At 47.5% G+C, this 27871-nt stretch overlaps 1 protein-coding gene across 1 annotated transcript in view; it reads left to right on the top strand.

Annotated features, from left to right (window-relative positions):
- SCGN (secretagogin, EF-hand calcium binding protein) overlaps positions 1-24764 on the top strand; it is a 35524-nt gene extending 10760 nt beyond the window's left edge. The window contains exons 5-11 of the mRNA XM_002915805.4: positions 790-846; positions 1269-1346; positions 10428-10483; positions 15441-15486; positions 15727-15786; positions 17288-17356; positions 24223-24764. Coding sequence (XP_002915851.1) covers positions 790-846; positions 1269-1346; positions 10428-10483; positions 15441-15486; positions 15727-15786; positions 17288-17356; positions 24223-24351 — 495 coding nt within the window. The 3' untranslated portion in view covers positions 24352-24764. The remainder of the gene's footprint in view (positions 1-789; positions 847-1268; positions 1347-10427; positions 10484-15440; positions 15487-15726; positions 15787-17287; positions 17357-24222) is intronic.
- Positions 24765-27871: the final 3107 nt, after the last annotated feature.

The raw sequence follows: 27871 nt of genomic DNA, 5'->3' as shown, positions 1-27871 counted from the left end.
GTCAAATAAATTAATTAATTAAAAAAAAAAACAACTTAGTGCTACTTTTTCTTTTTTCTTTTCTTTTCTTTTTAAAGTAGGCTCTACACCCAGCATGAAACCCCAAGCAGGGTTTGAACTCACGATCCTGAGATCAAACCCTGAGCTGAGACCGAGAGTCGTTTGTCTCACCGACTTCACCGACTGAGCCGCCCAGACGCCCGCCCCGACTGTTCGATTCTGTACAGGAGTTTGAGGGGCAGTCAACCCGTGAGGCTCATACGGGGAATAATCTGAGGCGGCCCAACACACGGCACTTATTCGAGAAAGCAGTTCCGTGTCTCTGTCAAGTGTCAGTGGTTCCCTCTTCCAGTTTTGCAGTCGTGTCTTCCGCCGGATAAATGCTGCCCTTAACTAGAACTTTCCTTAAACCCAGGAAAGGCTTGTCTTGTCCCTGGGAACTCCCCAAGATGTTTTCTCCCCTTTCTCCCCCAGAGCCAAGGCCACACAGGGAAGATTCCTTAGGCCCTTCCGGAAGCCCCGTTTATTTTGGAGGGTTTCGCCCTTTCACTGAGGGTTTGAGTTTGATGCAGGTGCCTCAGTTTGACGCCCCCCACATGTGCACAGGCCCCGGGATTTGCCCTCTGTCCACCTCGTGCGCAATTTCCTGATCAATCTGCAGGCTACAATCCCCGCGTCGGCAGACGTACCGGGGTGGCCTCCAGGGTCCGTCCCCACGAGCTCCCTGGGCGTGTGCTTGTTACTGGGCCGACGGATTGACAGACGATGCCTGGCTTCCGTGTGTTTCAGATCTGGCGCAAATACGACGCTGACAGCAGTGGCTTTATATCAGCTGCCGAGCTGCGTGTGAGTGTTGCCGGGGACTCTTGCTGCGGGGAGGGGGCCGGGTCACCCCTGGGAATTTGAGGTACCTGGATCACGAATTTCATTTCTGTGGGCCCAAGAAACTTGGATTTGAATGTGTTACTTAAAAAAAAAAGTATTTGTGTTTAAAAGGTTTAGAAATTACAGGTAATCTTGCTCTCTCTCTAGGAAAGACACATAATTGAGAATTTTTGACACTTTTTCCACGCCTGAAGCTATTCTCTGGGTTCTCTGAGGTCCCTTTAAACAGACAGCCCTCCCCATCCTTGTATTTATTGCTTGCTAAAAGCATTTTATTTCCTCCTTAAAAAAAGATAAACCACAATCCTTGAAGTAAGGCCCCCTGAGATCTTCGCGGCTTATCTGCTCTCCATATAAGATTGGCTCTTCTCTTGATGTCACAGGACTTCCTCCGAGACCTCTTCCTCCACCACAAAAAGGCCATTTCTGAGGCTAAGCTGGAAGAATATACTGGCACCATGGTAAGTAACTGAGCGATGGGGTCTCCACAGGGGCTGCTACCCCTGCGTCCTCAGGGCCCAGAAACGAGGCGCAGAGTCAGTGCCCCAGCGAGCCTCTGCAGAGCAGAGCAAGTGAGTGCAAAAGAAAACATCAACCCTCCAAGCATCGGCTGAAATGGAGCCGCGTTCGTCCCGCTCTGAGGATGGGACTGCGCGCATTTGAGACAGAAAGCGGTTTACACGTCCTTGGGGAGACCAGGGGAGTCCAGTCACCATCAGGTTACTAGGCACCAGGCCAATGAGCGCAATCCTATCGGAGGTCACATAGCAACGGGTAAACACGGACAGTCAGAAACCCGGACAACCAGCACCAAACATGCGGGAGCTGCTTCTTTGCCACACTGGAGGATTCTATTCATTTATCATGTTGACTTAGAGCAGCTTAGAGTCAGACAGGAGATGTGTGTGTCCCCTGCCCCACGTCTTAGCTATGACCTGGGGAGATCGTCAAGACTCTCAATTTTACTCATCAGTGAAATGGGGGTTTAATGGGACCTAATTACCATGAGGGCAAAGGGAGCCAATGCAGAGGAAGCTCTGGGCAGGTGTCTGGGACAGGAGATATGTGACTTTTATTGTGGCGCTTGCTACGGTCCCTGTGGTCACTATTTTGCTTGCCCTCACGGCGTCCACGTCCTGAATGACCCTGAGATTATTTTGGTGTCAAAGCTCCCTGAGAAATGGTGGCATGGGAGGAGCTGTCTCTGGCAGCCCCACCCACACCTGCTTCAGCCCATAACACGATGCGTCTCCCCCGGTACCCATCGACAGCCTGGCTCCTGCCTTTCACCTCCTCCGAGCCCCTTCCCATCCCCAGATGTGTGCTCCATTCCGATCGAACTCTGTCGGTGGTTTCTCAGTTAATAAGCAAGGAAACCGCTGGCGAAGGCTTAATTACTCGTAGTATTGTTACATCTATTGCATGAGGAGTTCTGGCCTAGAGTGACGTTACTGAACTTGCTGGTGCACAGTCAGGGGCACGTACCACCGGGAAGAAGTGGTGAGTTCCCAGAAAATGTGTGCCACTTGCTTGATCTACTGAGGCCTTTACGTGATGTTTCCAAATATGGTGTTACTTCTGGTGACTTCTCGGCAGGGTTGGTATTGTTTGTGCCATTTCATGCTATATTATCTGATGCTGGAGGCTTAGAAAGGGTAGGTGACAGAGTCACCACCACGTTGAATTCTTTTTTCCCTACCATTTTATTTATTTGAGAGAGAAAGAGAGAGAAGAGAGCATACAAGTAGGGGGGAGGGGCAGAGGGAGAGCGAGAAGCAGACTCCCCGCTGAGCAGGGAGCCTGCCCAGGGGACTTGATGTGGGGCTCTACGCCAGGATCACGACCTGAGCCGAAGGCAGTGGCTTAACTGACTGAGCCACCCAGGCACCCCGCCAAATTGAATTCTTAAATGCACTTCAAAGATCAGGTAACTGGAAGAAGTTAAGTTACTGGGCCAAAGGCCCCAGTTAAACTGGAAGCGGAGCCCCCTTGGTTTTCAGCCCTGGGCCCTTCCCGCCGCTCACTCTGCACTCTGATTGCGAAAATGCTGCCGCCAGTCACGGGCACCTGCCCTGGGAAGGAGGCGGGTGCTCTTGACCATGAGGACTTGTAAACAGCCCAGACAGAAGCAAAGCCCGTTCCAAGGACAGAATCAAACCCCAGGCCAGGATCTCCATGAGGAATATAATTTGGCTTCTTGCTCTGTTGATTTGTTTTGAGAACAGGCAGCACGATGCTTGAGATCATGAGTAAATATGTACTCGGCCCTGAAGGGTGAGGTGGGAAGTCCCCCTGAAGCAGGAAGCAGCTTCCCAGTACGGGGACATTGCTGGATTTCTTCCCACCCGATTTCCAGTGACACGCACCAGCAGCATAAGGACTCTGAAAGGGGCGATGTCACTGTAACTGCCTGGGACAGAGAAAGACAAGACGATCACGTTTCCAGCTGAGCGCTTCTCCAACTTTGGGTTCACACCGTTCAGCACCAGCTGTTCTTACCTCGATTTATTCACTTAAAAACCACACACTACACAGTGAAATACTCTCGCTTAGAAGCTCCAGCACGCTTCTGGCCTTTCTTTGATTACCTTTGATTCTGAGGGGCTTCCCTCAGGCTCCAACTATAATCCTAACCAGCCTCTTTCTCACCTTTTTTTTTTTTTTTAAGATTTACTTATTTGTTCATTTGACAGAGAGTTAAAGAGTTATTTATTTATTTACTTGACAAAGAGAGAGAGAGAGGGAACACAAGCAGGGGGAGCAGCAGAGGGAGAGGGAGAGGCAGGCTTCCCGCTGAGCAGGGAGCCCGATGTGGGGCTGGATCCCAGGACCCGGGGATCATGACCTGAACCGAAGGCAGATGCTTCACTGACTGAGCCACCCAGGCACCCCTCTTCCTCACTTCTTTACATGGTTCAGCTATTTTTTCCCTCCTTTTCTTCTCCTGGTTCTTGCTTATCCTTCAAGATTCGATTAGACATCATCTTGCCCTAGAAAACCTTCCAGAACCTTCTTCTTTAGTGGACGCAGGTGCCGCTCCTCTGTGCGTCCAGATTACCTTGTGCATATCGCTGACTTCCCAACACGGTCATCCGTTCTACCCATCCCACAACTACCCACTAACTGTCTGCTCTGCCCCAGGCACCCCTCCGGTCGCCGGGGATCCAGCAGTGAGCAAAACAAAGGGGAGACTGACAATAACCAGAAACATAATAAATAATAAATGAGATTGCATGACAGAGGGTAACGAGCGTTACAGAAAAAAATGAAAACGTGGAACAGGGCGAAGGCTGGCCACGCCTGCAAGGCAACGAGGCTGAGGGCCTGGGAGGCTCGGCTCGGGAGGGACCGCAGGTGCAGCAGGCACAGAGCTCCTGGGGCAGTGGTGTGCCTGGGACCTTCGACCGGGGCAGAGTAAGCGAGGGTGAGACTCGACAGAGGCCAGACCATGTAGGGCTTCTTAGGGTTCAGGAGGATTCCTGACGAGTCAGCCGGGGTCAAGGACAGCGCTGACATTACTTGTTCGTGGATCTTGCTCTTTCCCAGCCGGTGACTATTCCCGAGCTAGGGCGGCCGCATGTCTCTGCGATCGCAGCTCTCCCACGGGACCGGGCACACAGTAGGCTACTTAATGCAGATTGTCAGAATTGAATTTAGCTAACAGCCAGCTGAAATAAGAAACCACGACGACGAAAGCAAAGTTTGCCCTTGGGACCCTCCCACCTCCCTTGCCAGTGTTCCTTGAGCCCCTCCACGCCCATTATGGCTCTCGCTTCCCCTTGGGGTGCCTCATAGACCACAGATTGCACAAATTCAACCTTCCTCAAGCTGTGTGTGTTCTGAAATTCTCCTTTTTTCCCCCTCTTTCTAAACCAAACCCTCCAGGGCAGATCCAGGGGTGCTTGGAAGCGCGAGCTTGACCCTTTACGCTTCTCACTGGGGTCTTTCCTCCCAGAGACAATCATCCAGACTGGGTCCCCACCAGGTAGGGTATGACCCAGACAGGGTGGCTGAGCCCCACGCTGATGACCACAGGGAGGAGGGGCAGGAAACCAGGCAGCAGAGTTGCGGGGAGAGTCGGAGGGGGGAGGGTGCAGACGGGGCAGAGCAGAGGGAATGTAACAGACAATCCCAGCAGGACAGGCCTGCGACAGGTCTCCGTGGATTCACAAGCCACCTACTATGTTCCTTAAGTGGAGTCAGACATGCTTTTTCTGGGCTGAGGAGTAGATTCTCAAAGTGACCCAGCATATCTTCCCTCACCAAAACCCTCACTCTCTTCATGCCTTTGTTTCGGGCTTAGAATGCAAGCTAGTAAACTAGTTCAAGCTAGTTCACTCAAAGATGTGAGTTCATTCATTGGACAAATATTTAGGGAGAACTTACCAAGGCAGATATGGTCCCTGACCACACAGAGGCTTTCAACTAAGGAAAATTTGGTAAAGGAGGGAAAAAGCGAAAATTCATTCTGGTCACTCCCGTTCATCCCCACTGGACCGGCCATTGCCGCAGACCAACCCCCAACGAGTCAAGTTCAATTTTGCCTTCTGTCCCTAAACACAGCAATCTCATCTTGAGATCCCATTTTCCTGACTTTTCAAAGATAAAGCAGATTTTAAGGAAGCCACAGTTCTGGAGCTTTAGCAAAGACAGGACAGGAGAAGCTAGGGGATGGACAGAGTTCAAGTTGTGCTGTTTAACGACGCCCCCCCAACCCCGTACGTGCGGTGTTTTCACTGCAACATGACCGGCCATCATTCCAGTCCTGAGTATGTGACTGGTCATAATTGTGCAAAGCACTTTTCAAACATTTCATTTGATTTGCTCAACAACCTCATAAAAATAAGCTATTTTTTAGCCCTCATTCTTTCTATACATGAGAAAAATGGAGAATTACAGACTTTTAACAGGTCAAATATAGGAAGGATGGAGTGAAAATGCATACCCAAATCTATCTCCAAAGCATGCATTTTCCAGCACCATACCCATGTCTGAAAGTTTAAATACTAAGTCATTAAAAAGGACACTTTCAAAAGAGGAAGAGTAAACCCTGTTGAGAGATCAAGGAGAAGAGATGACAATTCCTTTGAAGAAAGTTAAGAGCAAGGGGAGGACAAAGCCGAGTTGGGGGATTAGGATTCTCTTAATGTTTTTAAAGGTAAAATAATCCAGGCGCTCAAACTCTCAAGCCACACCGGAATTCGTTACCAGGAAAATGGATTTTTCTCCTGGTGAATCATCCTAAGCACTGACTTCTTACTCAACACAAAATAGGAAATGAAGGGAAGACAACGGGGAAGGAGAAAGGGTTCTACAAAACTGCTCTGGGGAAGAGGAAGCGCTGATGAGCTGGGCAGGGGGGCGGGGAAGAAGAGAGAACTGTGCTGCAGAGAGCCCCCAAGGGTCATCCCATTCAAACAGCCCATCCTGAGGGGCAGGAGGGGTCATGAAGGAGACATGCGGGCTGCTCTTGAAGCGACACAGGGCTGGAAAGATTCTGCACGTCACACATCGGCTCAGCAGCCCTGGCTGCCCAGAGCGCTTCTCTTCGCTGCCTTCAGGTTTCCATTTTTAAAAACCCCCGGCTCGCAGCTCCTGCCTTGACTGCCCTGGGCTGAAGATCTGGCAACGTGCAATTTTTGATGGCTCTAGGCTCCGATCCGGAAGCCCAGAATCCTGCGCAGTAGCTGAGGGGGATGCGAGTGGTCTTACCCAACCTTCGAGTATCTGGGTTGAGAACCGTCCATGCACCAGGTCGCCCTGTGACTCAGCGTCTGTCTCGTCGTCAAACCCGTGGCTCTTCTGCTTTTGTGCTCCCCGTAAGCGCTCATTTTGTTCCAAACTGTCCTGTGACGATAGGTTCGTGATCAATCAAATCCAAACGGCCCCTCACGGGTTCTTCACGCCTTGAGGTGACAGGCAAGTGTTGAGGAATCCAGTCAGAGTCTCCACCCTGAGACCTAGTCTAACCAGAAGACCAGACGACTTTAACGAGACGATGGCCCATCTGTTTCAGTTGGCTTCCTTAAATTCAGAGGCGGCTAATATATACTTTCCCAATGAACATATTTGGGACCTGGACTATAGTTTTGGATTTTGGGTTGTTTTTTTTTTTTAAGACTTTTTACATTTCCCTAGTGACCTGTGGATGAACGAATTTTAAGAAACTCAACACTCTCAAAAGAGATTTTAGAACCTTAGTCTAACTAAGTGATACGGCCAGTGTGAAACCACCTTACTGCTGCTTTAATGGCTTTTTTGGAGCAGTGGCTACAGTGAGCACAGCACCGCGTTACAGATTCGGTTCCGAGGTTTAGCATCAAACGCTTCACTTAAGAAATGTAACCTGCTAAATGAACTCAAATAGACCCAAAAAAGGATTGGCACATTTGAAAGCTGTCTGCAGCCTGAACAATGAAGGAGTCACATCAGAGCACCCAATCATAAGTGAAAAGTCGAGGTCTGCAGACCTAACCTTCTTCTAACTCCTAATTAATGTTCTGGACAAGGAAAGAAACAGCCTATTAACAAAATCCAATTATGACATGTAATTGAGAGGTGCTGCCGGTACCTGGCAGGGGGAAAGATTAGCTGTCTGAATAGAATATTATCAGGTAACATTGAACTTCTAAAAACGTAAGCTAATGCACGTGGGAGATGTTAAGTTCACGCACCTAATTAGAGCGTGGAACTTGAATTCTTGTAAATGTGCAAATTAAAATCTGAGACCATGGCAGACAGAGAGACACGTGAGGTTAAGCTTGTCCCGTCCTCTAGCCTGGTCCCAGCCCTTGTCCTTCAGGCCTGAATTGAGGTCACTGGCTTCCCAGAGGGAGGCACTCGCCTCCCTGATCTGGGCTGATGGGAACACGCCTGGGCTCCGTCTCTACAGCTCTTCCCTTCAGTGCTGGTGACCTCATCTGGCCTCATGACTTGAAATAGCAGCTAACGGTGATGACACTCAATTCACAGCTGTGACTCTGACCACTTCACTGAGCTTCTTAAGGGAACCATGTAGCCCACTTTCCAACGGGTGGAAGCGTGATTTACCACATTGGTGTTCCATTCTTCCTCAAGCCAATTTTGAGCAAAGGGCATTTTCTCCTTTGAGTAATTTGCACAGCAATGGAGATGGGCCCACATCTTTTGAGATAAGTTACTACTAGCTGAAAGCTCAAGATCACCTTGCTCTCCATTAAAATAGAACCTTTTCTGATGCCGGTGTCGTGGGAAATAACTCATGCTCAGTCTCCAGCCAAGTGTGCTGCTCTCGGATTTTTACTGGATCTAGAATTTATGGTCAAGGGGCATGATTGGATGTGTAATATATCCAAATGTATAAAAATATAACCTGCATTTTAATAGATTCTGTAATACGCATTTTTGAGTTTTGGGGAAATGGATTTTCAAAGTCATTTCAAATATTAAAAAGAAACTGGATTTAGGGAGTGAGGAAGGATGGACGAATAACGTTTTTTAATGCAAAAACCTGTTTAGATATACTCTCAGATTTTCTCATTCCCTCTTTCTCCCTGTACAGCCTCTTCCTACAAATATGTTTAGAGAGATTCTGGTGCACTGAAATGAGAAGTCACAAAATTCACTCACACTATGACTCAAATATGCCATGAAACGTCTCTCCTCCATCTTGCCTAACAAATCTGGTCTTCCTGTTTTTTTTTTTTAAAGATTTTATTTATTTATTCGACAGAGATAGAGACAGCCAGCGAGAGAGGGAACACAAGCAGGGGGAGTGGGAGAGGAAGAAGCAGGCTCACAGCGGAGGAGGCCTGATGTGGGGCTCAATCCCATAACGCCAGGATCACGCCCTGAGCCGAAGGCAGACGCCCAACCGCTGTGCCACCCAGGCACCCCTGATCTTCCTGATTTTAACTTTGAATCCTATCCTGTTTAAAGCCTTGTCTGGCCTAATAATTTAAATAGTCTCTTTGGATAATGCTAAGTCTTTTCACAAAAACAGGAGCTTGGCCTCTTGGATTTCTCAGTCATCTTTGTCGAACCCAGACTCTTCTGCAAAAATGGCATCAAGGAGGGGTGCCTGGGTGGCTCAGTTGGTTAAGCATCTGCCTTCAGCTAAGGTCATGATCCCAGGGTCCTGGGATCGAGCCCCGAGTAGGGCTCCCTGTTCAGCGGGGGTTTGCTTCTTCCTTTCCCTCTGTCCCTCTACCCCTCCCCCCACCACTCATGCACTCTCTCTCAAATATGTAAATAAAATCTTTTTTAAAAAAAATGTCATCAAGGAGAGAAAAGTAGCTTTGGGTCCTAATGGTGGAGGTGGGAAGCCGAGGTCCCTGGGCACAAAGCTCTGACTCCTCTGGTCTCCAGGCTGGTGTCTCTTGGCCACTCAGTTGCTGTCTTGCTGGTATTCACAGCTGAAATCTGTGATGAGCTCATAACCCACACTCCCAGCTTTGGCTCACCCACGGGGAGCTATAGGCTAATCCAGCAGCCATTCTTTACCTCTTGCTGGATGCAGGCCACGAATTCTTCGCCACGTCTGTAACAGAGTCCGCATGTTTTTGCCACACGACAGACTAATAAATTAAGAGGCAAGATGCCGGGGGAAAGGAAAGCAACCGTATTCAGAAAGCCAGCAAATCGAGGAGGTGGCCAACTGTCATCCTCAAGAGCACCTTCCCTCAGCACGAAATGTGAGGTTGGTTATGTAGGAGGAGGCTGGAGTTCAGAGGTGGCTGATGTCTGTAGACGTTCAGGAGGGTCCAAGGGTCCAGGGAAGGTTATGAAACTTTTCTGTCCTTGGTTACTTGATCTTTGCATATAGGAATCCAGTCGTGGCATCCCTGTAAATCTTAAACATGGTGTTATCTCTGTACGTACTTCCTTCTCTCCTTCGGTGAAGTGGGTTTTGGGGAAAGAGTGGTTTTGCACGTCTCAGCTGTAGCACGCCTATGTGCTGGGTTACACAGAAGTCTGTCAGCCATAGTTCGCGGCAGCAAGGGAAACAGAGGCAACATGAAGTCAGACATGCTAAGAGTCTCCCTATGACACATTCTCTTTCCAGCCTGTGGCTCAGGGTCCCCTCCTGCCCTCTGTTCCAGCATCACCTCTTCCCGTCACAGCCAGCCCCATGGAAAGTCCACTGGCTCTCAACCCAGCGTCCAAACCCTCGGGTGCTCAGAATGTCTCGGGGAGGCTGAGCCACAGCTAGCCTCAGCTAGTGCCCTCCTGCCTCCAGAATCCCCTCCCAGCAGAGTTAGGTCCCACACCTGTCCACTGGATGCTCCCGTCTCTGCCCGACCCTCTCTTCTTTCCTACAATCCTTGAAGCCTAGAGGGGCAGGCTTTCCCCTACATCACATCCTCCTCAACGACTTTGACCTTCAGTGGAAAAATGCTATTTCTCCTGTGCTCTGAAGGGAGTACTCTGTGACATGAGACAGCCGCAGGCAGTGTAGACAACTGTGGAATCACAAGAACAGAACAGCAAAGAGCTTCGGTAACTTTCGAAGTGAATTCCTGTTACAAGGGCTTCTTCCAATCGTGTCCCCTTCTGCATTCCAGATGAAGATCTTTGACAAAAATAATGATGGCCGGCTGGATCTGAATGACTTGGCAAGGTGAGTAGCCTGGAAACGGTGTCACACACTCAGACAACCATCCTCTGGGGTTCATGACAGCACACGCTTCTCTTTGAAAGACAGAGGTCAAGTCTTGCCTGGAACCCTGAAGAACAGACTCATCTTGCCCAATAAAGAGCCGTTGTTTTGAATCTTCAGGGTGACAGATCCCTTTGTAAAGATAATAACCCCCCCAAATGCACAACGCACAAAGTTTTCATAAAATTTTCCAGGTGGGTCGTGGGCCAGCCCTGTCTTCAAAGGGCAGGCATTCCTGGTCTCACATAAGGACCCCATGAAAGCATCTGGAACCCTGTTCAGGGGCCCCAGGAAAGCTGAGCAGTTAGTTCAGGACGGAGGACGACTGAACCAGACTCCAGCCGTGCTATCTGGTTTTTCGGTGTTGGTGTAGCCTCCATGGACACCCAGCACCCGAGGGCTGGAGTGGGGAAGGGGAGGGGTGACAGCAGAAGTGGCCCAGTACCTGAGGAAGTACTGCCTGTAAGGCCAGTGTTATGACACGATGGGCATGTCAGCACGTCGTCTCAAGGCTAGCTGACCCCCAAACGGCCTGTAGTGGTCCACAGAAAGGAAAAACAAGTCATTGGATCCATAATACATGGGTGTAACCCAGATGGGGAGCTGGTATGACCCCAGGTGCCTGAGGATGGGGTGGAAGGAGTCGTAGAGAGGACAGTGACAGAGGATGGCAGTTACAGGCTGCAGGGCCCAGCAGGTATGGCTGGGAGACAGGGAGTCCACAGACTGAGGGTGATTGTCAGTGATGGAGAGTTAACCTGGCAGTGTCATAAGCAGACACTAACTTGAGTTCAAATCACAAAGCCCGGTACCAGCTACCTCCTCTCTTGGCAGCAACATCTGTGAGTTCTTGCAGGGGATCTGCGAATGGGAACACATCAGGAAAGACCTCTCCTTAGTGATGACCAGGACGTTGAACCCAATACTCTAAAGGATCTGCTACTCTGAGCCTCATCCTCCTTGCCTACTTTCCCCATGACCTTCATCCCAAATTCGGCCACTTTGCTGGACAAGAGGCACAGAGAGACCAGCCAGACCAGAGGGGGACAAGAGTGTTTCTCCCAAAGGCTGAGGACTGAGGGATCTCCGCCCTGTGCCCTTGGAGATCTCTCCCCTGGGTCCCAGTCACTTCTCACAGTTCTTTCGGCCAACTGAGGCAAAGGTTCCTCTCAAGTAGAGGTCTAGCTAGTCTGAGAGCTGTGAGAAAGCCAGTCCTAATAGGAATATGCAAAGCACCAAAAAGATTCACTCAAAACTTGGCGATCTGGATGAAAACAAGAGCATTTAATTTCGTTGCTCGCCTCACCAAAAGCACCCACCCACCTGACTCCAGGCACTTCTCAGAGGTAGTGAGTCGAGGAGCCTCAAGCGCCCTCTGGAGGCGTGAGTGTGCCACTACCATCAGCTGCTCTTGACCCTATAGTCAATGATGCTTTTACTCTTGAAATAAAATCCACAGATAATAAAATCTACCTGTGCTCAAAATGCTAAAGCAGTCAGTATAAAGCACAAACTATAACACACAAATGGGAAATAAAGGAAAGCAGTTAATGAGATAATAAGGTGTTTCAGTGTGTAGATGGGTAGATAGAACCACAGGGAAGACCAAACCAAGGGGTGGTGCTTACATCTTGGTGTAGAATTACCACGAATATGTCCATTCAGAGGTTGCCTGATACAAGTGTGGCCTTTTGGCAACTCATGTGTCAGGAACTCACTTGCTATTGCTATAATTTTTTAAATAATAAATAAGTCTCAATAGTGTTCCAAAAGAAACAAAGCACAGTCATCCCTTAATTTACGTGACTCGCTATACTATATAGATCATTGACACAATTAGTAAATTGTGTATACCTTGAGAAAAATACCCTGGATTTTTATGTAAATAGGAACTCAATTCTCGGTTCAAATATAATTATAGGCAGAATTTGTGCACACATGAATGCTCCTCTGGACATTCCAGAGTCAGGTAAGATATGGGATGATTTCCATGCAATGCAGGACATCTAGCATCCTTGATCCCCATTTATGGAGGTCATGTCCCTTCTGTCGGTCATGTCCCCTCTGTCACTGTGATTACCAAAAAGCCCCCCTGCAGCTAGCCAAACCTCCCTCACTGGGGTCCTACCCAGAAGGTAGGAAGTACTTAACTGACATCATACTAAACAGAGATACAAAGCAACAAAACAGTTAGTACCTTCTTACAAAACCACTATGATATGGAATTTGACAGTGACAACGGGGGTAGGCCGAATAAAGACGTCCATGTCCGAATTCCCAGAACCACTGAATGTCTTATGTCATGTGACAAGGATGCATGAATGCTGCAGATAGCTTTGAAGTTGCTCATTGACAGACCTTACAGGGATTCGTCTGGATGACCCAGGTCAGCTCGAGGGGAACAACAAGGGTCCTTTAAATGTGGAAGAAGGAAGCAGAAGGTCAGGCTTTGAAGGCTTTGAAGTGGAGAAAGGGGCTGTGAGCCAAAGAATGCAGGCAGCTTCTAGAAGCTGGAAAAGGCAAGGTAACGGATTCTCCCTTGGAGCCTCCAGAAGGAAGCAGCCCTGTGGACGCCTCGATTTTAGCCTGGTGGAATCTGCTTCAGAGTCTGATTTCCAGTATTGTAAGATAATCATTGGTGCTGTTGAAGCCACCACATTGTGCTCATTTGTCACAGCAGCAATAGAGAAATAACTGAATGACTTGAAGGTTGTAAAACATTTATACACAGGACTCTTCTCTCTCTACTCCCAGCTCTAGAATGGAGCCCTCTTAATCCACACACGAGCTCCTCTCAAGTACATGGCCTCTCATAATTCAGGCCGCTTGGTGCCAACCCAGAGATAAGGACAGGATTCCTTATAGAGTTCCAGGATATTCTACCCTTTACTTGGCTCAGATTCATTCTCTTTACCCTGGGCATTGAGAAGAGCAAAATTTTCCAAATTGTTGTGTGATATTTTTTCTGCCTTTCTCTATGCCGTGAATGCATGATTATGAATGCAACATAAATCCAACGCTTTAGTCTTTTGAAACTGTATTCTATTAAATACAATTGTAATTCAGCAGAATGTAAGGAAATACATTTGGTTTCCAAAACAAAACCCATAATTTTTTTTTATTGAGTATCATTTAGGTATTACAGCATTTACTCTTCTAAAGTGTATAATTTGGTATTCTTTAGTCTATTCATAAAGCTCTTCAGCCATCACCACTGCCCAATTCCAGAACTTTTTCATTGGGCCAGAAAATCACCCCATTACCCATCAGGAATCACTCTCTCCTCCCCTCGCCTACCAACCCCTGAGAACCACTAATCTACTTTCTGTTTCCATGGATCTGGGTATCCCAGGTATTTCATACAAATGGAATCATAGAATACGTGGCCTTTCATGTCTGGTTGAGGTCCTTTATTTCTTCATGGGGACTGAAGCAACTGTCTCCTGTTCTTTTTATTTCAGCTCGAAGAATCCCTTTAGTATTTCTTGTGGGTCACATTTATTGTTGTTGATACTTGTCTTTTTGCTTAATGACTTTTTCCAATTCAGCCTGTAAAATCTGTGGCTTTGTCATATGCGGACACTGAAGTCTGCTTGGTTGCTGGTTAGTTAATGGCTGGACAGTTCATGGCTTGTATGTCTCCCAAGGTTTGCTGAGGGGCCGTGTATGTGGGTTGGGGCCCTTCTGCTATATGCTGCCAGGAAGTTTACAGTTCTGTCTCAGCCTTAACTTCCTGCGTGCACGGAGCACGAGGATAAGCCGCTGGTGAGACCGTAGGGCCCTGAGGTCTTTTCTGTGCATACACACAGTCCTGGCCATGGATATAATCCTACGCATGTCTACAGATTTCTAGATTCCCAGAAATATTTTGTAGCTTATAAAAGCCCCAATGGACATCTCATTCTCCCAGAATTTCCTTTTAAGTGTTTTAGTTAGCCTGTTGTGTACCCAAACTCTATTCTTTTCTTTAAAGATTTTATTTATTTGAGAGAGACACAGAGAGAGCATGAGCAGGGGTGAGGGGCAGAGGGGGAGGGAGAAGGAGAAGCAGACTCCCTGCAGATTCCCTGCTGGGCACAGAGCCTGGCTCCACGCTGGGCTCGATCCCAGGACCCTGAGATCATGACCTGAGCCAAAGTCAGACACTTAACTGACGGAGCCACACAGGTGCCCCTGTTTGCCCAAACTCTTATCCGTCACTGTGGTCGGCTGTGATCTTAAATAATTGCTTTTCATTGTTTTTGACAAATCTCCCAGGTAAAAAGCTTTCCCACTAGCTGAGTTCAAAATCAGGTCAAACAGGTACACCTTGCAAGTAGGGTCATTCAGAGAACACCAGAGAATGGCAGTTCTCTGGGAATCAGGTTTTGAAAGGGCTCCAACTCTGTTCTCACTATAGCAGCTGCTAGAACGCTCATTTTCCCTGGGACTATGGGCTTTTCCTTTTCAAAGACAGGAGGAGCTGAGTAGAGGGATGAAGCAAGTTAAAAAGCCACAAAATCCACTGTTCTTACCAAGATTAAGTCATTTTTCCAAAATAAACACTCCCCAGATTTCCACAAGACTTGAATTTCTAGAATTCTGAAAAAGTCATTTTGACTATTTTGTGAGTGTGTGTGCCAGTTTTCTCGTTGCTGTTATGGAGGAGAGAGTTTTCATAAGCCTTTACTCTGCCACTTTCCACCAAGATGACTTTTTAAGTCTCTCTATGGTGACTACTAATCCCTATGAAAGTCTCTCCCAATTAATTTTTAAATGTGTTCTTATACTATATAAATTCCTATTTTTCAAGTACTTACCCTATTCTGCAGAATAGTCTGGAAATTGCTTGCCCTCTTCTCATGACAGTTATGGATTGACTTGCCTCTGAGAGCTGACAGATCATGTAAATTACTTTTCTTTTTTCTTCTCCATTTAGGATTCTGGCTCTTCAGGAAAACTTCCTTCTCCAATTTAAAATGGATGTAAGTAGTGACATTTCTCTAAGTGGGCTCGTGTCATTCACATCTCTCCATACATTCGAGAGGGAGGGAAGAAAGGAAGGCATCTGTTGGTGTCATAATTGATCTAGAGACAGACGGGGCTCACTGTTGGGGTTAAGGGTCATTGGCTCAAAGTTGATAAAAGTTGTCTCTGACCCTGGGAGGACTGTACAACTGAAGCGTCCGGGTGCTGGGCTGACATACTGTTTTCTCCACACACAGGCTTGTTCCACCGAAGAAAGAAAGAGGGACTTTGAGAAAATCTTTGCCCACTATGATGTTGTAAGTGTGTCTTTTTGGGTTGTGCTGACCACTTGGAGGGAGCAAGCTTGTTTAGCCCCTTGTGGGGTCATCCTACCCACAGACCCTTCACTGACACGATGGATAGCAAGCCCACATGGGCGCCGCCATGTCCCACCCTCAGCTTCTCCTTGTGAACTTCTGAAACTACATGAAAATGGACAAAGGAGTGTTCATGGTTGAGAAGAGAATAAAATCATGTTTGTCCCCCCTCTGGCTCTAAACTGGGAGAAAGTTTCTCCTTCTTGATCTCCATCTAGAAAAGTATGCTCGAAAACCAAGGCAAATAATCAAGTTAAAGACCTCCACCAACCCAAAGAAATAGAGGCAAAGCGAGCCCCGGTCGACATAAAAACTACTTCTCAGTGGGATTGGTTGTGTGGTCCTGCTTCCGAGAGGAGAAGATAATAATTCTCAAGCAAGGAGATTGCATTTCTTGACGACAAGTTAGAGTAACGCAAGAAGGAAGAAAAATGAGAAAGTTAGGAAAAGTCAAGAGAGATGCAGTCCTGAGACTCACCACACCGGACGTGTATTTGTGTCACATTCTGAGCAGAAAGGAGCATCCCCTGGGAGGGGCAGCTCAGCAAAGCGTTCACGTGTAAAGTCTCTGTGACCCATCACCTGCATTTGAATCATGCCTCGTTGGCCACGCGACCTCGGGCAGCTTCCTTAACCTCCCTGTGCCTTGTTTCCCTTACCTGTAAAGTTAGGGTGACGAGGATAACAATAATAATACCTACCCCATGGGACTGGTGTGAGAATTCAGTGATTTCATGTTTGAAAAGCTCTTAGAAGGGTGCCTGGCAGGTAGCGAGCGCTATGTTGGTGTTTGGTAAATACACTAAGGGAATAGATTCTTTTAAATGACATGTTAAAGGTTCAGGGTGAAGAAAACTTGAAAAGATGGATGGATGAGTGGTCATGACTGGAACTTTAGAGACGAAACTGAAGTATTTTAACATGTATCACATTTTATAGATGTTCTTACAAAATGAGCAGAAAGAAATAAGGGTTTTATGTACAGACCAAATAATAATTCTAATATATTCATTCAATCTAGTCACTCTTGATTTAAAATGCATATTTTAATAATCATCAAGTCCTCGCTAAATCATAAAGCAAAATAAAAAAGAATGTCAGCCTATATCTTTCAAAGGACCGATACAATGTGTAAATAACAGCTGTCTGAACTGAAGCCTGATATTTGGGAAGCAAATGAACTTGGTATGTGTCACATTAATGTGATTTGCAAAAGCCAAGGAACTCTCATTTGTTGACATGGGTGTCGTTACGTACAATTAATTCTTCTCACGTCTGTGGGACATTCACATCCTGCACAGAGAACCTAACTGGAACGTACCATTTCCAAACCCATTTGCAATCACAAAAGAATATTGATTTGGACAATTCACCTAATTTATTCTTTAGCTTTCTGACTTTAGCAAATGACATTTGGTTGATTGGCTCTTGTCTCTTTCAGAGCAGAACGGGAGCTCTGGAAGGCCCGGAAGTGGACGGCTTTGTCAAGGACATGATGGAGCTCGTCCAGGTGATTCACAGGGTGCAGACATGACACTCACTGGGGGTCGGGGCTGCCGTTGTGAGTGACTCCACTGTGGATTTCTGAGAATCCGTGGGGCTGACGATTAATGCCAGAGACCAAACCTAGGGACACAGTTGATTTAACAGCCTTTGAGCTTCTGTGAGACCTGACACGTCTCCCTTTCTCTCCTAAGACCCTTTGTAGTTTCAGTTCGGTGAAGCCCCCTCCCAGCTTCTTGTTTCCATCATATAAAACCCTTCTCTTTTATCAGAGGAGCACAGGTCTGCTTATTTCTTGATTACAGAAAGGCCTTCCTACCCCGGACTTGGTTATTAGAATACCTAAAACTTTTAATTTAATTTCATGAAATAAATCCCATATTTGATGATCCCGTATTAATGTCATGAAATAAATCCCCCCCCCTCCCGAGGGGCTGCTTTAACAACTAGCCTGAAATGCTGGTTACTTAGCTATCAAGACAGAGCTGCGATTCGAAGTGACAGGTTTAGATTATCATTGCCATCACAAAGCTGTTTTGGGGCATGTAGACTGTTTGAAACAAGCAATCTCCTTGGAAAGCCTGGTGTATTGTAGTAACTGGCTGCCTGATCTAGTTAAGCGGACACTTTGCAACTCTTCCTTTGCTCGGGGACTGTCTAGCCACTTAATTTAGCACATTCATATCCTTCGAGATTTTTTGAGGTTGAAACAAAGATAATGTCCTGATTGGCTCAGATGGCAACAAATTAGAGTAGCAATTGTTAACTGGTTTTGGAATCCCAGACCTGTTTGAAAACCTGAGTAAAACTATGGAATTTGGGGGGCACCTGGGCGGCTCAGTTGGTTAAGTGTCAACTCCTGATTTCGGCTCAGGTCATGATCTTGGGATTGTGAGTTCGAGCCCCATGTTGGGCTCTGCACTGAGCATGGAGCCTGCTTGTGATTCTCTCTCTCTCCCTCTGCCCCTTCTCCCCCATCCCCGCTTGCTTGCTCTCTCTCTCTAACAACAACAAACTATGGAGTTTTGCATCAGAAAACTTCCGCCCAATTTACCAATTTTTTGCATCAGTCTCCAGGAAGTTCACATTCTGTGATTGAGCAGGCATGGATGAGATTTTTTTCTGACCTCTGATCAGGATGACGTTGGTGTGTTCTTTGCCTCCTCACTTGTGTTGTTCCCATCCCAGCTGGCCCCCTGCCTCTCCTTCAGTCCCTTCACGGGAGCTCCCGTTGGGCACTCCACTGCCGTCTGCTAGTGGAACAGCAGATGGGTCGGGTATGGTAGTGCCTTTCGCATTGATTGCTAAAGGAAAGGCCAGTACTTACTAACCACTGAATGCCAGAATGACTTCTGTAATAGAAACTGAGCAATTATCTATGGGACATTAAAATCCCACAGTGATAGGCTTGGCCAAATTGCAGTTTTAATTTGCCTTTGATAGAAAGCATGGGATGGGGGGGGCTGCTTCTCAGAGCAGCGTGTGGCCTCCTCTGCACCGTGGAGCTCAGGCCACCGACTGCCGAAGTCCACAGCCCCGGGGGGGGGTGTACACCCCTCCAGACCCTTTCACTTGTCACTGAGCCTGGCAATGGCTTCCACGAGTTACTGGGAGATATGGATGGAAAACCTAAACCAGCCACAGAATAGAGAAGGCATTTTCCCAGAGGAAATTAAAGAGAAGGGGAAAATTCTAGGCCATCCAAAAAACAGGAGTTTGCCTCACCCTTTGATAGGTTCGGATCACCTCCATGGGAATCCCCTTGGCTTGTACTTGTCCCTCTATTTCGGGGGGGCTCTTCTACAGCAAAAATGTACCCCCAATAGCAGTGCCAGCCAGGTGAAGGGAGCCGGTTCCCAAGGACGGACTGAGGCCGGTCAGTAGCAGAAAACAGCTGACCAGGGCTGATATGTCCAGCTAAAGAGTATTACAAAGTAGTTAATTATTAATGTTCTCCTCTGGAACCAGATCACTGAGGTATTGGATCTTTCCCAGTCTTTGGGGGTGCTTAAAAAACGATTCACCATATAATTTGAAGGATGTTGTCAAGGGGAGATCTTTGAGTAAATCGGGCATTTCTCAGGTTCATAAACTAGAGTTCCTTCTGCAACTTTTTATTTTTCATTTTATTAGACAGGACAATGGGACAAGTCAACAAACCAATATCTGGAATTTGTTTTAAAAGCAATTATCAGAGCATGCCATGAGGTCAGCAGGGAGCTGGCTCAGTTTCTCAGTGGAGAGTCCTGGTCAGGGTCCCTGACGTTTGCAATAATGACCCTGAAATACACTTGTTTTATAGCCTTGTGTTTTATAGCCTGCCGTTGTGACTGACTCCACTGTGGATTTCTGAGAATCCGTGGGGCTGACGATTAATGCCAGAGACCAAACCTAGGGACACAGTTGATTTAACAGCCTTTGAGCTTCTGTGAGACCTGACACGTCTCCCTTTGTATGACTATGTATATACTATGTACAACTATGTATGACACATATATTGAATCTGGTTATCAGAACCTCCCTTTCCCTGATCTCTGGAAAATGGCGCCCAAGGCTGTCCTCTGTCAGTATGATGAGATCAGACAAAATAATTTCTGCGCAAGATCCGTAAAGAGTCTGCAGGCCCCTTGGGACAGCGCCAACATCAACACAAGGATCTACAGCTTCAACCAGAAAGGGGGAGGCAAGACAGCTGAGGTGCCCAGCACCCCACACCAAGGAGTCGAAGTGTGGGTGGTGATGTGGGAAGCCAAACAGATGGGGTTCCAGAGATGCCCAGGGCGTCTGCCTGGAGGGGATGAGGGTTCCTGCCCTCAGGCTCCCCCAAATTCATTCTTTCTCCTGCTAGACACCCCTTCTGCTTTTCTCTGTTGTTGACAAGGAGATGATTAGCAAGAGGGGACAACACTTAACCTAAAGGATGGAATCTAATATATGCCGTTAGCCCTCGGCAGACATGTTACTGTTTCTCTTCAATTTTTAAATTATAAAACTGATATATCACAGAGCAATTTGAAAGTAGAGAAAAGACAGAAGAGTAATCTCTACCCTCGAGTAGACCTTCTATTAACGGATTCGTTTCTGCGTATATTCTGCACAGGCGAGCTCCACTGATAAGCATTTCCCCGTTATGGTCATTGTGTTAGTGTATGTGTAAGGTTTTACCAGTGGTTGGATATCCCTTACCTACACATTTCTCTTTTGCCTGCAATTTTTAAAAAATTTTTAATTTTTTGGGAAAGATTTTATGTTTTTTAAGAATGTCTACACCCAATGTGGGGCTCCTGTTTGTCTAGTAATTTAGAGTGTTGACCAGGTTTGTGACTCCAAGTAAAACTTCGTGAGTGTTTTTGTATGGAAGTGTGTCTGGGTTTTAGGCCTGATCCCAGGAGTGGAATCAAGGGATGTGTGCACTTTCACATTCCTGGCACCCACTGTCCCACTTTAGAAAGAGCAGCATGTGTTTCTTCCTTTCCATCTTCGAAGCCCTTTCTTCCAGTCCCGCCTGCCCTCCCCACGCCACCCAGAAAGCCAGTGACGTCATTTTGACCCAGGCTTGCCTATCAGGGAAGAACGCAGGCAGGCATCTATATTTTTTCTCACTATATTTTTTTAGCAACTTCATGTGCTGCTGTCCCTTGGGGGACAGATAGCTTTTAAGAAAAGACAACAGGGGGTAAGGGAAAGGCAGTGTAACCCCAAACAAGGAGTGTTGCAATGGTGGGACCCGATGATGTGCTTCCCGGGCTCACGTTACCAGGCGGTCCCGTATACGCCACGGTCTGCTGGATTTCCCATGGTCTGATCAGGTCCTTCCATCAGCCTAGCAAGATGACCCTAAAAGAACACCACCACAGTGCCCCTTTTCATTGTAAAACATGCAGTGGGAGATGCTCATTAGAAGAAATGTCTTCCAAGCTTGCTAGGAAGGACCTGGCCAAAGTCTTAGGCAATAATGCTTTGGCCTCTACACGTTACCTGGGTGTTTTCAGACACCCGAATGGCCTATAAATAGCAGAGTGGAGACGAGAACACATTATGATTTTGCATGGCTAGAGAGTGAGGTTGTGGCTAATTAAATACTCTGATCGGAAGAGTTATCCCGAGTGGTTTATAGAAAAGAGCACTTGCACCATTGAAGCTGGCATCCAGTCCCTCTAGGGGTCAGAAGGTGGCCCAGGCAGGGTCTTGGGGTGTTGACGTGGACTCTAGCAAGGAGATTTCGGGAGTGCTGGCAATGATTTATTTGGGGAGAGGGTCTGGATTCGCTTTTGCTGTTTTAGGAGAGATGGAAAGTACAGGAAAGGGAGGGAACATGGCGAAAACATGAAGGCTGCCCTTGGAGACATTCACTAATTCCACAGATGTAACTGAGCACTTATCACGGGCAAGCACGAGGACACAGATCCAGACCCAGAGGTTCCCCTAGTTCCAGGATTCAAGGGGGCAGGGGATAGATAAGCATTTTTCACCCCAGATCCACTCTCATACTTGCCCATGAGAAGGATAAGAAATAGAAAATGCATTTTTGCACGGGCAGCTATGACATAGTGTACTGTTTTTTGTTGTTGTTTTAAGACTTTATTTATTTGACAGAGAGAGCGAGGGAGTACAAGCACGGGGAGCAGTAGCAGGAGAGAGAGAAGCAGGCCCCCCGCCCAGCAGGGAGCCCGATGTGGGGCTCCATCCCAGGACCCTGGGATCATGGCCTGAGCTGAAGGCAGACGCTTCACCAACTGAGCCACCCAGGCGCCCCAATATAGTGTACTGTTAACCAGATGTGCTCTGGGGCCTGCCTGACCTGTGCCAGCTGTGTGACAGTGGGAAGGTTAATTAACCTCTCTGTGCTTTAGTTTTCTCATCTGTCAATTAAAAGTTGATTGTAGATACAATCTCATCAGGTTGTTCTTGAAGATTGGAATTAATTTGTGTAGAAGCCTTGGATCTGGAACCCATGTGTACTTATACTGGTGACTTGCTGCTAAAACTGAGGCCTCCCCAGTGATCTCAGGTGATTTTTCTCCCATGACCCAAATATCGTTGAACAGCAGCACTTAGGTCTCCTGACTCCTAGTGAGTTGTCAGACATTAAAAGCATAACTCAAAATGTCCAAAGAAACTTCCTTTACATACACCCATATTCATACCCTCCCCCCACACACACAAAATAAGGAAATAATTCCTTCTGCAGGAAGCAAATTAGAAAAAAAAAAAAAAAGCTTAGAATAGCTTAAATGAAGTAAACTCACTGGCAAATTAATTTGTACCAATGTGTAAATGACTACCACCAAGTCTTTTCTAAGCATGGGAATTTGCTAAGAGGATCCTGGGGCAGAATGCCACCACCTGGACAAAGGATGTGGCCGGAGTGGTTGAGGCTGCTGACAACCAAAGGTCCCCGCTTTGCAACTGTGCAAGAGAGGACTCCCAGGGTGGAGCCATGGAGTGTAGCTTGCTGCTTTCGGGACTTCTAAGCCATTTCGGGGACCACACCTACACCTGTCTGTCACTGACACCCAAGGAAGTATCCTAGGCAAGCCCTGACAAGGAGACTGTATGGACGGCATGATGCTTCTCAGCCTCTTAGTCCAATCACTGACGGACCCTCCATCGGGAGTGCCGTTGCCCCAGGTTCATGTCCTGATGTCCCCTGGAATCCTGCCCCTCGCTGGAGGTTACAGTTGCTCTGCCATCTGGCTCCCAGTTCCTGTTGCTCTCTGACCTCCTTCCTTCCCTCTGTGAAAACCTGCTATCAGGGACAGACTTGGTGTCACTCATCTATCCTGCAGACAGTGCAAATTAGCTTGTCTTGATTCGACTGTCTAGTTGAAGCATGAAAGGTTTTGTTTCCCACTCAAGTTTTTTGGAGATTTCTTTGGCAGCAAGGCAAACGTGGGGTGGGCTGGGTGACGGGGAGAAATTCCCCGGGCTCCCAAAACCAAACCCTGCACACGGCTGCCTCCTTGGCTCACCGGTGAGACTAGTAATCAAGGGGTTTGGGGTCTGGTGAGCTGGGTTTCCTCCCTCCACAGACATGGGTTTTTTTATCTAGACCCCGAGTGTTCACACTGCCGGTCAGGCCGCCGCACGGTGTGAACTGGGGGGTGAGCACTTATTTCACTGGAGGCAGGAGACTCAGGACCANCGCCTCCCCCGTGAGCTTGGGTTACCCGGAGGTTATCGTGTGCGTTAAATGAAACAGCTTGTGGAGAATCGCTCAGTTCACACAGTGCTCACTTTTGTGGGCCTTTTGAGTTTGAAATTATTTTCCCAACTGAGGCGTATCACAGTTCCTTCTTGGCCCCTAAAATATCCCTTCAAATAAATCCTACGTCTTCAGCTCAGGGACATAATGTTCTAGTTCAATTTTAAATCATTATAACCCTTTTTAAAATTAGAGGCACATGGGTCGCCTGGGTGGCTCAGTCGGTGAAGCGTCTGCCTTCGGCTCAGGTCATGATCCCAGGGTCCTGGGACTGAGCCCTGCATCAGGCTCCCTGCTCCCTGGGAGTCTGCTTCTCCTTCTCCCTCTGCCTCTCCCCCCAGCTTGTGCTCTCTCTCTCTCAAATAAATAAATATTTTTTAAAAAATTAAAATAAAATTAGAGGCCAAGAACCTCCCACGGGGAGCGAGTAAAATGGTCTTCTCTCATCCGTGTCGTGCAAGGCAGGATCGGTGGCGACGATCCCCTGCTCCAAGGCAAAATATCTTTATCATGATGAGAAGACGGAATCACTGGGCACGGCCTGTCTCCACAGAGCCCCCGTCAGCAGGCAGGGGGGCCCCTAAGTGTAGAGAGCTTGGGGCGGGGGCAGCATGAAAGGCTGGGGCACCATCGGCTGCCCACTGACCTGTCATCTTCACTGTCCTCAGCCCAGCATCAGTGGAGTGGACCTTGATAAGTTCCGGGAGATTCTTTTACGCCACTGCGACGTGAACAAGGACGGAAAAATTCAGAAGTCCGAGCTGGCTTTGTGTCTTGGGCTGAAAATCACCCCCTAATCCCCAGAACATTTTGCCTTTTGCTCTTACGATGTTTCTGTGCTCCTCCTGCTAAAACTATCTGTGCTTTGCTGTTGGGGACACATGGGGACACTTTCTAACGAACAGTGTGGCATTCCTGGGGGATGGGGGACTGAGGGCCTTCTTGCTAAGTGCATGGTGTTCTCCCACTTTACTGAAAGCTCCCCTCCCATGCAGAAGCTGTGTCCCCCGCCCCCCCCCCGGCTTTCCCATCCCACCCAGAGTCTGCTAGCCCACTGAATGTACTCTGCCCGTCCTCCCTCTGGTACCAGGGAGGCAGGGAGCTGAGTCCATCTGTCTGTGCTCCCTCGTGGGCTTTCCGCTGAGCCTGGCATCTGTGGCAGTCCTGTGACCTCTACAAATCAATTTTGTCATGGAAATAAACCTGTAGCTGGAAACAAAGACGCACTGGTCCTTGTTTTTGCGTTGTGATCTTTGCAATGTTCCACCGGATGGTTCTCTGATGGTGTGGTGAGGAGGACAGAGACAGGCAAGATCCTAATGGAATTCACACCTGCTTCCTTCCATAGTTCACAGATGCCCTGGTTGGTGACTTTGCATGAAAGTAGGAGTGGACAATAATCCCTTTGTATTCATTGCAAGGAGACCATAACACTCGACCTGGGCTGGGTTTTGCTCTTAAGTGCTTTGTAATCTCACATGTCCAGGAAGGTAGGAATACAGAAGGAATTTGGAGAAAATGCTTCCCAGGTTATCCACGTGTCTGTTCCCCACTCTCTTCCTTCCTCATCCACCAATGTCCTCTAGCGAATCTTTGAGCTCCAAGTCTCATTGGATGCCCCGAGTGTCTGGGCCCCTCTGCAGGTTGCAGGCACCCCCTCAGACCCCTGCTTCCTTCACTCCTGGGGCTCTGACACAGTCCCCACATGGGGGGGTGCTGCTTCTCCTGGGGCAGGTGTGCAGAAATTGATGCAGGACAGGCCTCACGCTCTCTTACTGTCCTGACACTTTGTTCCCTGAAACATCCCTACCTCATACCAGACTGTGCAGGAATTTCAGCCTTGATGCAGTGCTATAGGTAATTCAGAAAAATTGTGGTGTGGAACAGTATATTCAGAGCCATTCATAACCCAGGAAATTCCCCTCAATGGCAGACCCGGCTCTAAGCTGGTTCCCATCCCCCTCAGGTGTCCCTTACCTCAAATATACAGATAATTATGTAACTACCATCAAGTGCTTTCTACATGCCAAGTACTTGTAGGTGCTTTCCACACTTCAAGCCATGCAATCCTCACCGAAACCCCGTGAGGGAGGTACTCTCCTGACACTGATCTAAGAGGTGAAGCCACTGAGGCAGAGCGCAACCTGTCCCTGCTGGACGTCTCAGAAGTGGGGAGTCTCGGACTTAATCATGGCCTATTTCATGCACCTTTCGGGAAACCGTGGCCCCTCCCCACAGGTTGGGTCTCACTGTGGGACCCATCGCTGTCCCCAGCAGGACGTTTCTCCAGGCCTGGGGCAACGCTTGATGGGAGCCCGAAGAGAGCCCAGGTGGCAGCACGGGGCCAGACAAGCACGCAAACCCCTTCTCACCGAGCAGATGTTGAGTGGACCGCGTACACTCTCACCCTTCGAAGAACAGAGCTGCGACGGCCCAAACCCACAGGAACGGTGGAAGAATGTGTATCTCCAGGATTTCACATTATTCTGCAGAACCTCACCTCTTCTTCTAAATCCCCCGAGTTTTTAAATTTTAACGATAACGGAAGTCCTTTAGTTTAATGCAGGTGGGTCTACTTTACATTTACTTATTTCAATGCAGCATCTGATTGGTTTGAAAAATCCAGCTTTTTGGGTCATACATGCATTCTCTTCTGCTGTCCTTTCTTAAAGCTCTTTTAAAAAAATTTTACATATATATTTTTTGGTTATGTATAGATATAAAATATACATATAAATTTTGGTTGCATATATATGAGATAAAATTTGCCATTGTAACCATTTTAAGTGTATCATTCCCTGGTATTAATTACATCCACAATCTTATGCAACCATCAACACTACGTATGTACAAAACCTTCTCATCGGTGCAAACAAAACCACTGAACCCATTAAGAACATAACCCCCCATCCCCTTCCCCCCTAGCCTCCTCTGGTTTGTCTCACCTAGCATGTTTCCAAGACTCATCTGTGTCGTAGCGCGTATCAGGACGTCATCTCTCCTTGTGGATGAATAATATTCCTTCATCTGGATGATCCACATGTAGTTCATCCGTTCATCGTTAATGGACACTTGTTTTGTTTCCACCTTTTGCTTACTGTGAGTAATACTGCAGTAAACACCGCCACACAAGTATCTCAGTCCCCGTTTTCAATTCTTCCGTGTCTATACCCAGGATTGGAACTCCTGGGTCACATGGTAAGTCTATGTTTATCTGTTTGAGGAACTGCCAAACTGGTTTCCGCATGGCAGTGCCATTTTACATTTCCACCAGCCATGCATAAGGGTTCCAATTTTAATCTGCTTCTAAATAGAGCCCTTTCTAGAACTGACCAAAGTAGAAACTGGATCCAAACTTGTCCTATATCCATTTAATTCATGACTCCTCCTTCAGCTACATGAAGAGAAAGTTTGAGCTTACTGTTCCAGCAAGGGCCATATAAATTCTTAGCCAAGGGTTCTCATCCTCCTGGGTGTCTATCTGAAGATGACTGAGGTGTAGATGGGTGGGGAGGAGATGTTTATTCTTTTAAGAGTAATTTTTTCAGATCCACAGAGGGCAGCTACTTGCCCTAAACACCAGCAAGATTTTAGTTACAGCATATGGCTAAGACTCTATTGGAATCTCCCAGGCCAGGGCACCTGTGTGACTCACTTGGTTAGGTGTTCGACTCTTCATCCGGCTCAGATTGTGATCTCATGAGGTGTGAGATCGAGCCCCACATCTGGCTCCACGTTCAGCCAGGGGTCTGCTTGAGATTCTCTCTTGCTCTCTCTCTCTCTCTCTCTCCCTCTGCCCCTCCCCCACATGCGTGTGCTCTCTCTCAAATAAATAAATAAATCTTAAAAAAAAAAACCAACAACAACTCCCAGGCTTCCTCCCCAATCATAACTTGAAGTTGGTAAAGACCTTTTGAAGTATCCAAAGAAAAGACTGGTGGAGACCTTTGAGTAGGAAGAAGGTGTTCACTCAATGAGAGAGTTCATTCAAAAACTTTCTTAATAAGTTAGAGCTTCATATACCATAATGTAGGTACTGATGGGTTCATTGATGAATGGCTGTCTTAATCTGTTTGGGTTACTTAAGAAAGATACCATAAGCTGGGTGGGTTAAATAACAAGCATTGATTTCTGGCTGTACTAGAGGCTGGGAAGTCCAGGATGAAGGCCCAGCAGGTGTCTGGCCCACTTCCTGGTCCATAGATGGCTGTCTGTTCACTGTGTCCTCACATGGTGGAAAGGGTGAAGGAGTTCTCTGGGGTCTCTTTCCTAAGGGCACTAATTCCATTCTTGAGGGCTCTGTCCTATGTTTCATCT

This window comes from Ailuropoda melanoleuca, chromosome 5 (assembly GCF_002007445.2).
Source record: "Ailuropoda melanoleuca isolate Jingjing chromosome 5, ASM200744v2, whole genome shotgun sequence".
In the NCBI taxonomy this organism is placed as follows: Eukaryota; Metazoa; Chordata; class Mammalia; order Carnivora; family Ursidae; genus Ailuropoda; species Ailuropoda melanoleuca.
This window is presented reverse-complemented; position numbering and strand designations above follow the sequence as displayed.